General features: G+C 39.9%; 1 protein-coding gene across 1 annotated transcript; it reads left to right on the top strand.

Annotated features, from left to right (window-relative positions):
• The first annotated feature begins 11,108 nt into the window (after nucleotides 1–11,108).
• LOC126492048 (olfactory receptor 6C2-like) lies at nucleotides 11,109–12,062 on the top strand. The gene has a single exon (XM_050128152.1). It carries the CDS (start codon nucleotides 11,109–11,111, stop codon nucleotides 12,060–12,062), a length of 954 nt encoding a protein of 317 aa, XP_049984109.1.
• Nucleotides 12,063–13,770: the final 1,708 nt, after the last annotated feature.

Here is a 13,770-nt window from a genome sequence, read left to right as displayed (position 1 = left end):
GCTACACAGAAAAGCTCAAAAAAATTAATATTATTAACTATAGTGTTTGGTAGGGGAGGGTAGGACAGAACATTTATTCATTTCTTCCAACAACCTTATTTCTTCCCTTCTTTTTTAAAACTATTTCCCCTTTATTGAGAAGATTCTTCTCACACACTATTTTGGGATTATGGTTCCCTCCCTCTGCTACTCCCAGTTCTTCCCCTCCAGATCTACTCCCTTTCGGTCTTTCATTAGAAAAGAACAGACTTCTAAGAGATAACAGCTAAAAATGTCAAAATAAAGTATAATAAAAATGAAGCAAAAACCATCATATCAAAGATGGACAAGACAACCCCAAAGAAGGAAAAGAGATCCCAAGAGCAGACCCAAGAATGAATCAGAGACCCTCATTCTCACACTCAGGAGTCCCACAAAAATACTAAGCTAAAAGTTATAATACATATGCAGAGGACCCACATTGGCTCCGTGTTTGCTTCTTCAGTCTCTGAGTTCATATGCACTTTTCTTTTTTATTATAATTTATTTAGCTTTATTTTATGTACACTGGTGTGACGGTGTCAAATCCTCTGGAACTGGAGTTACAGACAGTTGTTAGCTGTCATGTGGGTGCTGGGAATTGAACCTGGGTCCTCTGGAAGAGCAGTTAGTGCTTTTAACCACTGAGCCCTCTCTCTAGCCCTCATATGCACTTTTCTCAGTTGATTTAGAGGGTCTTGTTCTCTCTCTGCATAACATCCAGCTGTGGGTCTCTGTATTGTTCCCATCTGCTGCAGAAGGAAGCTTCTCTGATGATGGCTGAATAGGGTACTGAACGATGAGCAAGAACGAATGTCATTAGGAAGCATTTATTCCTACTTTTCCTTTTTTTTTTAAGACCAGTAGTATTTGGTTTTACTCTAGGACTCTGGATTATCTAGTCTCTAGTTCTTGGTCATCCAAGAAATGCCATGTATGGGTTCCATCTCATGAAGAGGGTCTTAAGTCAAATCAGACATTGGCTGGTCATTCCCACTACCTTTGGCTACCATTACACTACCATATTTAGCAGACAGGACAGATTATAGCTCAAAGGTTTTGTGGCTGGGTTGATGTTTGCATTTCTCTCTTGGTAGCCTGCAGAGAACCTTCCTACACCAAAGAAATTAGAATGTAGAGGCAAAAGCTACATGTAGGTATCAGCTCCACTTCTCCATGTTCATTGAGTTGTGTGGGTGTTGTCCTCTGCATTACCCCTCCCCACTGCATCTCCACACAACCTACTGTCAGTTTGTAGAGTGCAACCATTGTCTTAGAACAACCTGAGTGGTTTGGGGTTTTCCATAGGACTCCCTTGGCCAACAACCCAATTGAGTGCAACCAAGGTCTGCTACTGGAAGCTTCATTTGGTAACAAGAGATAGTCAGTTGAGACTCCATATCCCCATTTTTAGGAGGCCTCGTTAAGATCACCTTCATATATTTTAGAAAGTTTCTGCTGTACTATGTGTCCATATCATCCCTCAAATGCTCCTCAATTTCAGCTGTCTCTCACATAATTCCCTCCCTCAACCCAATCTCCCTTACCGACTTGATCTTTCTGTTCCCATCTCCACCCACCCCCAATAAACACATAAAATTTTTGTTTCCACTTCCCAGAAAGATCCATGTGTACTTTCCAGACCCTTTCTTTATACCTAACCTCTCTGGGCTATGGACTGTTGCTTAGTTATCATTAACTTAATGGCTAACATCCATATATAAGGAAATACATACCATATTGTCTTTCTGGGTCTCACTCAGGATGATTTGCTTCTAGTTCCATCCATTTGCCTACAAATTTCACATTATTATTTCTTAACAGCTGAGTAATACTCCATTGTGTAAATACATCAAAATTTTCTTTATCCATTCTTCTGTTGGGGGACATCTAGGTTGTTTCCAGTTTCTGGCTATTATGAATAGTGCAGTAATGAACATGGCTGAACAAGGAGGTAGGATGGAGCTTCCTTTAGGTATATACCCAGGAATGGTATGGGGGATCTTGAGGTAAACCAATTCCCGGCTTTCTGAGGAATCACCATGTTGATTTCTATAGTAATTGTACAATTTTATACTCCCACCAACAATGGAAAAGCTGGGTACAGTGGTATACACCTGTAATTCCAGCACTCGGGAGGCTAGGATAGGAGGATCAGAAGTTTAGGGCTCTCTTCTGCTGCATATCCAGTTGATGCGCAAACTGAGACACGAGACCCTGTCTCAAAAAATAAGCAGTCATAAATACAAAATTCAGTGACAAGCTAATCAAAAGGTGTCATAGCACAGGGGATTACTAAATGGATCGTCCTATTTTCTGGATATTATGACTAAAGCAAAAATTAACATGAATGATCAGCTATCTCTATCATAGAATGGATTTAAGGGATATAAGCTGAAGAGTGGATAGCTCTTCCTATGGTGTATTTATTTCTAGCTCTTGAGGAACATCCACACTGATTTCCATAATGGGAGCGCAAATCTGCATTTCTACCATCAGTGTATAAGCGTTCCATTTTCACCACATTTGCGTCAGAATTTCATGGAGCAACCCAGTCCCAGAAAGATGAACTGTATGTTTACTTCCGTTTGTGGATGTTAGCTTTGAATCTTCAGATATGCATTTCTCTTTGGAATACCCTAGAGATCAGAATATTAGTAAGGGTGATATCAAGAGAGAGGAGACATAATAAAGTGGTATAAAAGATTAAATGGTCTTAATGGTACAGGATGGGTTTAATGGAGAAGGGAGTGAGGGAAGGGTAGATAGGGGAGTATAGGGAGGGATAACTAATGCTTAGTCATTCAGAGAAAGGAATATGGAAACATACTACTGTAGAACCTTCTTAAAAATACACACGCACACATATATATGCATATATATGTAATGTGTAATTACCCTACAATGGGAACACAGGTAACAAATAAAAAGCATAGTGACAAGAATGTGTTACCCCTTTAGGGGTTGTTGACAAGTGAGACCCCCACAGAACCCCAAATATTACAGGCTATTGCTCATATTCTTGGTTACCTTCAAAATATGATAGTGAGATCCTGTTGCTGAATACACCACATATTTGACTTATAACATAGAGAAATCAAGTTGGTATACACGTGGAAGCTTCATCCCTGCTGGTTAGATTTCATAGCACTGGAATGAGCTGTGCACTCTACTAGAGGAGAAATGGAGTCACCAGTCTTGGCATGCTGTGAACTTTACAAGCTACAGCGAAAACCACCCTGTACCAGCCCACTGGTACAATGGTGGTACAAATGTCAAGGTAGTAAATAACAGTTTTCTGATTGTGTTTAAGGCCCACAAGTCCAACCTATACCTGGCACTGTTATTAGGACAAAAAAATTGTGGGTAGATAGGTCATAGGCTATAAAGGTTAATCTAATGCTATTATTCTATTAAATTGTTTTTCTAGTTGGAACTCTATCATGGTGTGTTATTTTTTTTTAGTGGTAGATAAGTACAGAAAAATTTATTTGGTACTGAAGTATAAAATCCAGCGTGAAGCTTTACAGCTTCAGAATGGCTAATCTGACTGCATAGATGTTTGTTGAGATGTATAGACTTTAGGTCTGGTTAATTTTGATGCATGACTTTTTTATTTGAAAGTTCTTTTTAATAAAGTTGGAATTAAATAAGTAAAAGAACATAGTATTATATGACTCTTAATGACTTGCTGTTATATTCATGGATTAGTGCATCAGTCACTGCTCACTGCAAACGGATGGAAATTCACACAGAGACCCACGACTGACCCAAGTGTGCACAATAAGAGGATATGGAGTGTGCAGCCCCAGGGGATCATTTTGGAAATAGGGATGGAAAGAATCTAAGAGCCTTAGATGGCGGACGACTACAAGGAAATGGTGTTTCCTGGTTTCGTCGTGACACTTACATGTATGAATTCAGCATCCGACACTACACAAGACTTACACAGGCTCAGGCATAGAATTCCAGCATGGAAAGTTAGTTTCCTTTATGGGTTCAGTCTTTAGTGAGTTTACCTCCCCCCAGTGAAAACCACACATGCAAGAGTGTATGGACAGCCCAAATTGTATATTGTGAGTTTCAAAAAAGAGACACAAAGTTGGGTGGGTATAGAAGGGGGAGGGTAAGGGATAAATCTGATTAAAATACGTTTTATAAAATTCTTTTTTAATTAATTAATTAAAGATTTCTGTCTCTTCCCCGCCATCGCCTCCCATATCTCTCCTTCTCCCCCAATCAACTCCCCCTCTTTCATCAGCCCGAAGAACAGACCGGGTTCCCTGCCCTGTGGGAAGTCCAAGGACCTCCCACCTCCTTCCAGGTGTAGTAAGGTGAGCATCCAAACTGCCTAGGCTCCCACAAAGCCAGTACGTGCAGTAGGATCAAAACCCATTGCCATTGTTCTTGAGTTCTCAGTAGTCCTCATTGTCCGCTCTGTTCAGAGAGTCCGGTTTTATCACATGGTTTTTCAGACCCAGTCCAGCTGGCCTTGGTTATCCATTGTTCTATTGAGGGACACCTAGGTTGTTTCCAGGTTCTGGATATTACAAATAGTGCTGCTATGAACATGGTCTTGAAGAGGCACTATCTGAAAGACATGGGAGGAAAGAGAAACGGACGCCAAGCAGTATTTTGTCAAGGCATCCGTTTATTGAAGCAAGTTTCATGACTTATATACTCCTCAGTGAGGAGCTGGGGCAGGGGGAACTGAGGAAGGAGGAAGGAAAGGAGGGGAAGGGGGAAGGGAAGGAGGGGCTTGGTAGCTAGGCAACTAAGTGGGGCAGTTTGGCAGCTAAGCAGGGCAGTTGCAAGTCAGTGGCTAGAACACTTGCTGTTAGTGATAAGCAGCAAGCCTTGAAGACACTCTGTGGTGCTTTCCAGAGCTCGAGTCTCCACGGTCAGCACGTAATGTTAACTTTAAGTTTTCTGTCTCAAGATTTTTACTTCAAGGCCCTGTGAGATGTGAGAAAGGAGAAGCCTGAAATAGCTCCTGACAGGTTGACTCCCAGTTTCCTGAGAAACCGCTACACTGATTTCCAAAGTGGTTGCACAAGTTCGCATTCCCACCAGCAATGGATGAGTGTACCCCTTACTCCCCATTCTCTCCAGCATAGGTGTTTTTGATTTTAGCCATTCTGACAGGTGTAAGATGGTATCTCAGAGTTGTTTTGATTTGCATTTCCCTGATCACTAAGGAGGTTGAGTATGACCTTGTGTTTTTTGCACATTTGAACTTCTTCTGTTGAGAATTCTCTGTTCAGTTCAGCACCCCATTTTTAAATTGGGTTAATTAGAGTTTTAATGTCTAGTTTCTTGAGTCCTTTATATATTTTGGAGATCAGACCTTTGTCTGATGTGGGGTTGGTGAAGATCTTCTCCCAGTCAGTAGGTTGCCTTTTTGTCTTAATGACAATGTCCTTTGTTTAAGAAGGTGTGGCACACATACACTTTAGAGTTCTACTCAGTGGTAAAAAACAATGACATCTTGAATTTTGCATGTAAATGGATGGAAATAGAAGACACTTAACTGAGTGAGGTAACCCAGACCCAAAAAGAGGAATATGGTATGTACTCACTCATAAGTGGATTCTATCCATAAATAAAGGACATTGAGCCTATAATCCGCGATCCTAGAGAAGCTAAATAAGACAGTGAACTCAAAGAAAAACATATAGTTATCCTCCTGGATATTGGAAGTGAACAAGATTGTTGGGATCACGGGGGTGGGTGGGGTGGGAATAAGGGGAGATGGGGAGAGAGAAGGGAGAAGGGGAGGATGGGGAGAGCTTGAGGAAATGGGATGGTTGGGATGGAGGAGGGTTGGATATGGGAGCAGGGTAGTAGATATCTTAATTAAGGGAGCTATTTTAGGGTTGGCAAGAGACTTGACTCTAGAGTGGTTCCCAGGTATCCAAGGAGATGTCCCCAGATTGTTCCTTGGGCAGCAGAGGAGAGAGAGCCTGAACTGGCCCTATCCTATAGCCACACTGATGAATATCTTGCATATCACCCTAGAACCTTCATCTGGCGATAGATAGAGATAGAGGCAAAGACCCACATTGGAGCACTGGACAGAGCTCCCAAGGTCCAAATGAGGAGCAGAAGGAGGGAGAACATGAGCAAAGAAGTCAGGACCACGATGGGTGTGTCCACCCACTGAGGCAGTGGGGCTTGATCTAATGAAAGTTCACCAAGGCCAGCTGGATTGGGACTGATGGAGCATGTGATCAGACTGGATTCTCTGAATGTGGCTGACAATGAGGATTGACTGAGAAGCCAAGGACAATGGCACTGGGTTTTGATCCAACTACATGTACTGGCTTTGTGGGAGCCTTGTCTGTTTGGATGCTCACCTTCCTGGACCTGGGGGGAGCGGAGAGAACCTTGGACTTCTCATAGCGTAGGGAACCCTGACTGCTCTTTGGCCTGGTTAGGGTGGGAGAGGGGAGGTGGGGGGAGGGGAGGGAAGTGGGAGGAGGTGGAAATTTTTAATATAAAAAAATATAGGGCTGGAGAGATGGCTCAGTGGTTAAGAGCATTGCCTGCTCTTCCAAAGGTCCTGAGTTCAATTCCCAGCAACCACATGGTGGCTCACAACCATCTGTAAAGAGGTCTGGTGCCCTCTTCTGGCCTTCAGGCATACAGACAGAATATTGTATACATAATATATAAATATTAATATATATAAATTCTTAAAGAACTAATAAAAAGAGACAAACTAAGAGTGGTTTAAAATATAAATGGGTGTTGAAAAGCATATAGTGTGCATTACAATACATCTCCTTGGTCAATATTTTTTATAACAGCTTATGCAATTAAGTGAAAAAGGAAGTTATAACTGTAAATAATAGATATCATATTTCTACATTTTTAAATTTTCACAGCCATTTACATCAAAATACTAAAAGGAAATTTGCTTCAAGTGTGTCAATGTTTTTGTGTTATCAACTTAATACCCGAGGAAAATTAGAAGTTGTGTTAGCTTTAGTCTTTTGACTTTTGTTCATGGTGAGGGGGAAACACAGGAGATGCAAGCTGGCTCTTGACCATCTGATTTTTACCTCTCATGTGTCGGTCCATTACTGTTGCTATGGCTGCATCTTTTGGTCTCCAAGGACACTGCCCCCACTGCAGCATCTTTCAGGACTTTTAGCTCAAGTCCATTACAGAGACTAATTAGTGATGTCTGAACACAGGTCAGTGAGGACTCAGACATTTATTTATTTAGTTTTAGGTTTAAGAAATAAATCAAATGCAAACTGTAACAGAATACCCAAAGAAATCATCATGTCAATGGTTTGAAAAAAAGAAGAGGATAACATTTGTGGCTACATTTTATTTTCAACCAAAGAAATCGAGAATGTGTGCCTAGGATAAAAGAGAACAAAATTCCAGGTGTTCGAGATGAAAGAATCTTGAGGGACTCTAGGGCCTGACCTTCCCCGAGTACAAGAGAGAAAGTGGGTATGGGTGCACAGAAACGAGAAGGTTCTACATGAGCCTTTGCTGGTAGGGTCTCTGCATCAAAATAGACTCTGGGACACTTGCTGAAGAATCCGCTGAAGCTGCTGGTAGCTCTCAACAGAGTAAGTACGGTGGCTACTTCATTCAGCTTCATATTTGGTGATGATGATTTTCTCTGGTAAACATATTCGGCCTGGCATAAATCAACTGCAAATCAAACAAAATCATCTGTAATTATTTATATAAATTGTTATATAAAATGCACAGATAGTTCTGGGTTGTGTTTTCAGGTGCTGCTTTTCATCAAAACCTAACTATAATGTAAATTTTTACAGATGGACAGTGCTGTGATTCATAACCTCACTCTCCTGTTTTAAGAGGAAAGGTGTATGCATTAAAAAGATCACCCAGCATGATAACTTATCCAGATGTGAACAAAATTGGTTCTCTGGAAATTTTTAATAAAAAATATCTTTGGGAAATGCAATTTTTTTTAAAACTTTGCCTCTTGAAGCTAGAATTATTGCTGTGATAGAATAAATCAAGGTTGTTTTGCAGCCAGGGCTCTCACACAGCAGTAGAGGAACAAGCGAGTTACCACAAACTAACTCCAAGAGCAGACACTAGGGGATCTGGGTTGGCAGCTGAGGGAGGCTGAAAAAAATGCATTCCGTTGACCAACATCATCCAGTCTCTAAAGTTCCCAGGAATGTCATGGATCTTCAAAAGTCACTGCTGGCTCTCGGTCCCATTGTTGGTGACAGTAAACCGGCCATGTAATTAAGAGGAGATGTAGCCCTCATTTCTTGATGTGGAGACTGGTTTAAAGGCAAAACAGCAACGGTTCACATAGCATGCTATTTCATTAGGAAAATAGAAACAAAATGCTTTCTTTTCAAGAGTAACTCAAACACTGCAGATGGTCATTCAAACATCAAAATACACTGCATTAAATGTGCTGATGATACCAAGTGTCACCTGAGAAAAACAATAGTGCAGCTGTTACTTTAAATCAAAACTTAGGGAGTCCTTAACTCTTATTTTCATACATCATTGAAAAATCCATTAAAGAAACATAAATAGAAAAATATGAGGTGTAAAATGGTAGTGAAGTCCTTAAATAGAAAGTAAAATGCTGAATATTCCATGATGTAATTTTCTGAATGTAAACCTGATAGTCCAGAAAGTTTGGAAAACCACCAAAAATCTTAAAGAAAAAAACAAAATGGACATGGTGGTATACACCATTAGTCCGAGTATGACAGAGACAGAAACAGATAGATCTCTGTAAGTTTGAGGCCAGCCCAGCATATGTATATATATACATATGTATATATATAGTGAGTTCCAGGCTAATCAGACATACATAATGAGATTGTGCAAAAAAAAAAAAAACCCCGAATCTTGTGAAAACGGTATATTAAACATATTGTACTATGGTGATTCGAGCAACATTCTGTGATAGGGCCACACTGAAGGGTCAAGAAAAAGTTACATAAAGTTCACTCAAAGACAACATTCTGGTACACAAAGGTTCTAAAGAAATGAAGCTTTTGTTCATAAAGGTTACATTTCTAAGAATTAGGAAACTGTGCAAAAATGTAAATACACTTTGTAGACATTTAACAGTCTTAGAAAATAAAGAGATAAGTATCAGCTTATAGGAAGTTGTTTTAAAGGCTGGCAAACATGCACGTTGTTTTTAATACAGGGTAAACTTAGAAATGTTAACAGTTTATAAAACTAGAGAGAGTTCTTAGCTTTTAACACAAATGTAGTGTGGTGAGTTAAATGGACTTAAGTGCATTTATGGAGATGCAAAAATATTTGTCCCATATCACTATGTAAATAGCATGTGAAAATATGTATTAAGGTATGTTAATTCCTTGACTTCTGATTTGAATACATTACTGGCACATGTCTCAAGAAAACTAAAAAATTGCCAGTAACAAAGTTATAATGACAGCTTACGTAGGGAGGAGAGGCTACATAGCACTTTGAACAGCATGGGAAGCAGCAATGACTTTATTCACTAGTAACTAACTCTTTTGGTACAAACGCAAAAAGAAAATAACAAATGCAAATATAGAAAAATACAAAATTTTAAAAGTGCACTCCATGACAGGGGCTGAGTTAATGGCTCTGTCAGTGAGGACCCAAGTGCAGATTCAAACAACTACGTAAGTAGTTGGGGTTGTGGTATGTGCTTGCAATCCTTAGGAAGACCCCTGGTGTTCACTGGCCAGCTAGCTTTGCCAAATCAGCAAGCCCCAGGTCTGTGAAAGACCTTGTCTTGGGAAATAAGATGGAGAGCAATAGAGGAGGTACCCGGTGTGGACCTGTCGCTTCCAGATGCATGTGCATTCAGATAAATACCTGAACACCCGCAAATACACACATGTGCACAGATAAATACCTGAACACCCGCAAATACACACATGTGCACAGATAAATACCTGAACACCTGCAAATACACACATGTGCACATACCATACACACAAAGAAAAGTTTAAGTCAGTCACCAATCAGTTTGACAATGAAGCCCAGAAAGAGTATAATGCCCCCTGCAGTGTGCAAGCCCATGGTATAGATTTGTATATGCTGCTAAACTATTTCTTACACCTTGATTACTACCTAGAACTGTGTTGATTGCCATCCTGGTTTAAAAAAAGTAGAACTATCTCTGATCTCAGTATGCTTGCTTTCTCAGAGAGAGTGTGAAGCAGACACAGGAGACAAATGAGCAATGCAATGACGGACCTTTAGACTGCTCTTAGTAAAGCGACATTCAAACTAAACCTCAAAAGTAAGTAGTTATTCAGAATCAGCACATAGAAAGCATTGTAGATTTTTAAACTTGACTTTGAACTCGATAGTAGTGATAAGTTTTTAAAGTATTTTCTATCCTCAATACACTGAAAGCATAAAGGATATAGGTTTTTTTCTCAGCTTGGAACAAATATTTTCTATATATAGTTGATTGTGTATTCCAGTAAACAATGAGTATCAGTTCCACACTAATGAAGAAATATAAAAATAATCAGAGACATTATAGACCAATGTAGAAATTTCAACTTAAAACAGAAACATACATCATAAATGCATGCTTAATCATCACGGCAAAATATAAAATACAAGTTACAATTAAAGCAACACAGCTTGTTTGTGGAATCCAGATGAATTGTTACATGTTCACATTTTATCAAGGATCAAAAATTTTAAGGAAATTGCATTTGAATGTGAACCTTTCAAATGCAGAAGAAATAGACATACGAAGACAAAGCTTTCATTGAATCAGAACACATTGTGATTAAAATAGAACACCATAGGAAGATCCAGTTAGATACAGACTACAAACATAAAAATGAAGAATATTAATGTTGCTACAGTTATTTATTTTTCTTTAAAAATGTATCACAAACTGCCAAACCAATTGACTAAAGTAAGTTGTTGAATAACTAAGCTCACAGGAATATTGACAGTATCAGCTACGACTTACAGAAGAAAGTACACATGAATAAGTTTACTAGAACACTCTCTGCTCACTGCTTTCTGGCTTTGCTACTTTTCAAGTGAGACATCTCTAACTTTTTCATGAAGACTGAATAATTCAGTAGTCAGGGATGAAAAACAACACAGTAACCACCTTCATTCTGTTGGGACTAACAGATGACCCTCAGCTTCAGGTTCCAATTTTTGTGCTTCTATTTTTTGCCTACATGTTGAGTGTAACTGGGAATCTGACAATCATATCCCTCACTATATTAGATTCCCACCTTAAAATACCCATGTACTTTTTTCTACAAAATTTCTCCATATTAGAAATTTCATTTACATCTGCCTGTATCCCTAGATATTTGTACAACATAGCAACAGGAGACAGGTCCATCACTTATAATATTTGTGTCATTCAAGTGTTTTTTACTGATGTTTTTGGAGTAACTGAATTTTTTCTTCTGGCCATTATGTCCTATGATCGCTATGTGGCCATCTGCAAACCCCTGCATTATGTAACCATCATGAGCAGCAAGGTGTGTCAGAAGCTTGTCCTCTGCTGCTGGCTGGCTGGCCTGCTGATCATATTCCCACCACTGACCCTGTTCCTAAATTTGAGATTCTGTGACTCAAATGTTATTGATTATTTTTTCTGTGATGCATCTCCTATCTTGAAGATCTCATGCTCAGACACTTGGCTCCTAGAGCAGCTGGTGATTGTCTGTGCGGTGCTGACCTTCATTCTGACCCTCTTGTGTGTTGTTCTGTCCTACGGACACATCATCAAGACCATTCTGAGATTCCCCTCTGCCCAGCAAAGGAAAAAGGCCTTTTCCACCTGTTCTTCTCACATGATTGTAGTTTCAATCTCCTATGGAAGCTGTATTTTCATTTACATCAACCCTTCAGCAAAGGAATCTGTGGCTATCAATAAAGGTGTGACAGTTTTAATGACATCAATTGCTCCCATGTTGAACCCTTTCATTTATACTCTGAGAAATAAGCAAGTGAGACAAGCCTTCAGTGATTCCTTCAAAAAACTTGCTATAATATCAATGAAGAAAAAGAAAGATCAAATATAGAAATAAAATATTAATTAAGAATAAACTGTTAAAGCCCATACATGTTTGTCTCTTCTTGATTGGATCTGCATTTGGATTAACTTTCTCAAGAATTTCTGAGAACAGCAGAACACATGTGATATAAAAATAGAGGTGATAAAGCTGGAGAGATGGCTCAGAGGTTAAGAGCACTGGCTTGCTCTTCCAGAGGTCCTGAGTTCAATTCCCAGCAACCACATGGTGGCTCACAACCATGAGATTGTAATGAGGTCTGGTGCCTTCTTCTGGCATGCAGGCATACATGCAGACACAATACTTTATTCATAATGGATAGATAGATAAATAGACAGATAGACAGATAGATAAGATTTATAATGGGAGTCATAAAAAGAAAAGAGAGGTAATCAGTATTATGATGGATGCTTAAGTGAGATAGGGACTGGGGTAGAGGAGAGGAGATCTTAAGAGGAAGGTTAATAACAATGATGTGTAAAAAACATTATGGAAACCACTATTTAGTAAGCTAGTTAAAAAATATTATTTAAAGGAGTTAGAACACATGTAATCTAAATGGCAGGGGTGGGGGCTATACTGTTCCCAGAAGCTACAAGATATGAAATGAAAATTCCAGTGCTAGACATGGGGTACCTCCCTATGTCTTTTTTATTAGGAACACCCCAAAGACCTCCAAAACAGTACAGGGTACTGCCCCTGCTCTTGAATGACAGTCATAACTTTTAACCTTATTGTTGAAGACACCACATGGTTTGGTTATACGACATAGGATAAATCAGCCTAGGACTGAGCTGGCAACTTCCTCCCTGCTGGCTAGCTTTCCTTGGACCAGAAGATGCCATGCAGGGTGCTAGGGGGAAAATACCAATTTCCTAACCACCAGTGAGCCTTCCATGCTAAAATAATATTGATATCCATGCAAGAGGTACTGACTGGTGCAATAAAGACACGTTGGCTACAGCAATAACCAATTACTTTCCAAGTGAATTTGAGATCCTCCCTACCGACAGAAATTAATGCCTGGTAATGCAAATGTGGTATGATTATAAAGATATCATGGACCCTAGGTGGGGAAGCTGCTCCTGTCGTTTTGCTAAATGAGCAGGTCTAGTAGACCTCTAAATATCTGTGTTTATCCCTATAAATAGTGCTATCTTCAAAACTGGTCAGAGCAACTTCTTTTTGAAGAGTCAAAGACTCATAACTGGTGAAAGTGTTGAGACTAGGTTGAGTGATCGACCCTAATGAAGACAGTTATTACTTTGAGGCTCAGAAAACATCAAGGAGATCATAGAGAAAAAAAGCAAGGCTAGAATGAAGAAGAGAGCTGTGCAGTGCGGTCTTCAGGACATGGCAGTATGGCAACGCTCGTGGACTCAAAAAGCTGTGATGTGCACAGAACAGAGACCATCATCAGTACTCCAGCAAGGATGTGGGAGGAGCATATGAGGAGCCACCACTTTTTAATTTACTTTCTTATTTCTCTTTACATTCCATCCACAGTTCCCCCCACCCCTCCTTCCACCTACCCCTATTTATCCCCCAGCCTACCCCATCCACTCCTCTCAATGGGTAAAGGCTTCCATGGGAAGTCAACAAAGTCTGGCATCTTAAGTTGGGGCAGGACCAAGCCCCTCCCCCATGCATTAAGGCTGAGCATGGCATCCCACCATAATGGACTCCAACAAGCTAGCTCATGCACCAGTGTAACATG

This window comes from Alexandromys fortis, unplaced genomic scaffold (genome assembly GCF_014885135.2).
Source record: "Alexandromys fortis isolate MF-2015 unplaced genomic scaffold, M_Fortis_MF-2015_v1.1 scaffold_263, whole genome shotgun sequence".
Taxonomy (NCBI): domain Eukaryota; kingdom Metazoa; phylum Chordata; class Mammalia; order Rodentia; family Cricetidae; genus Alexandromys; species Alexandromys fortis.
The sequence above is the reverse complement of the archived record's forward strand: the minus strand, read 5'-3'. Positions and strand labels throughout refer to the sequence as shown.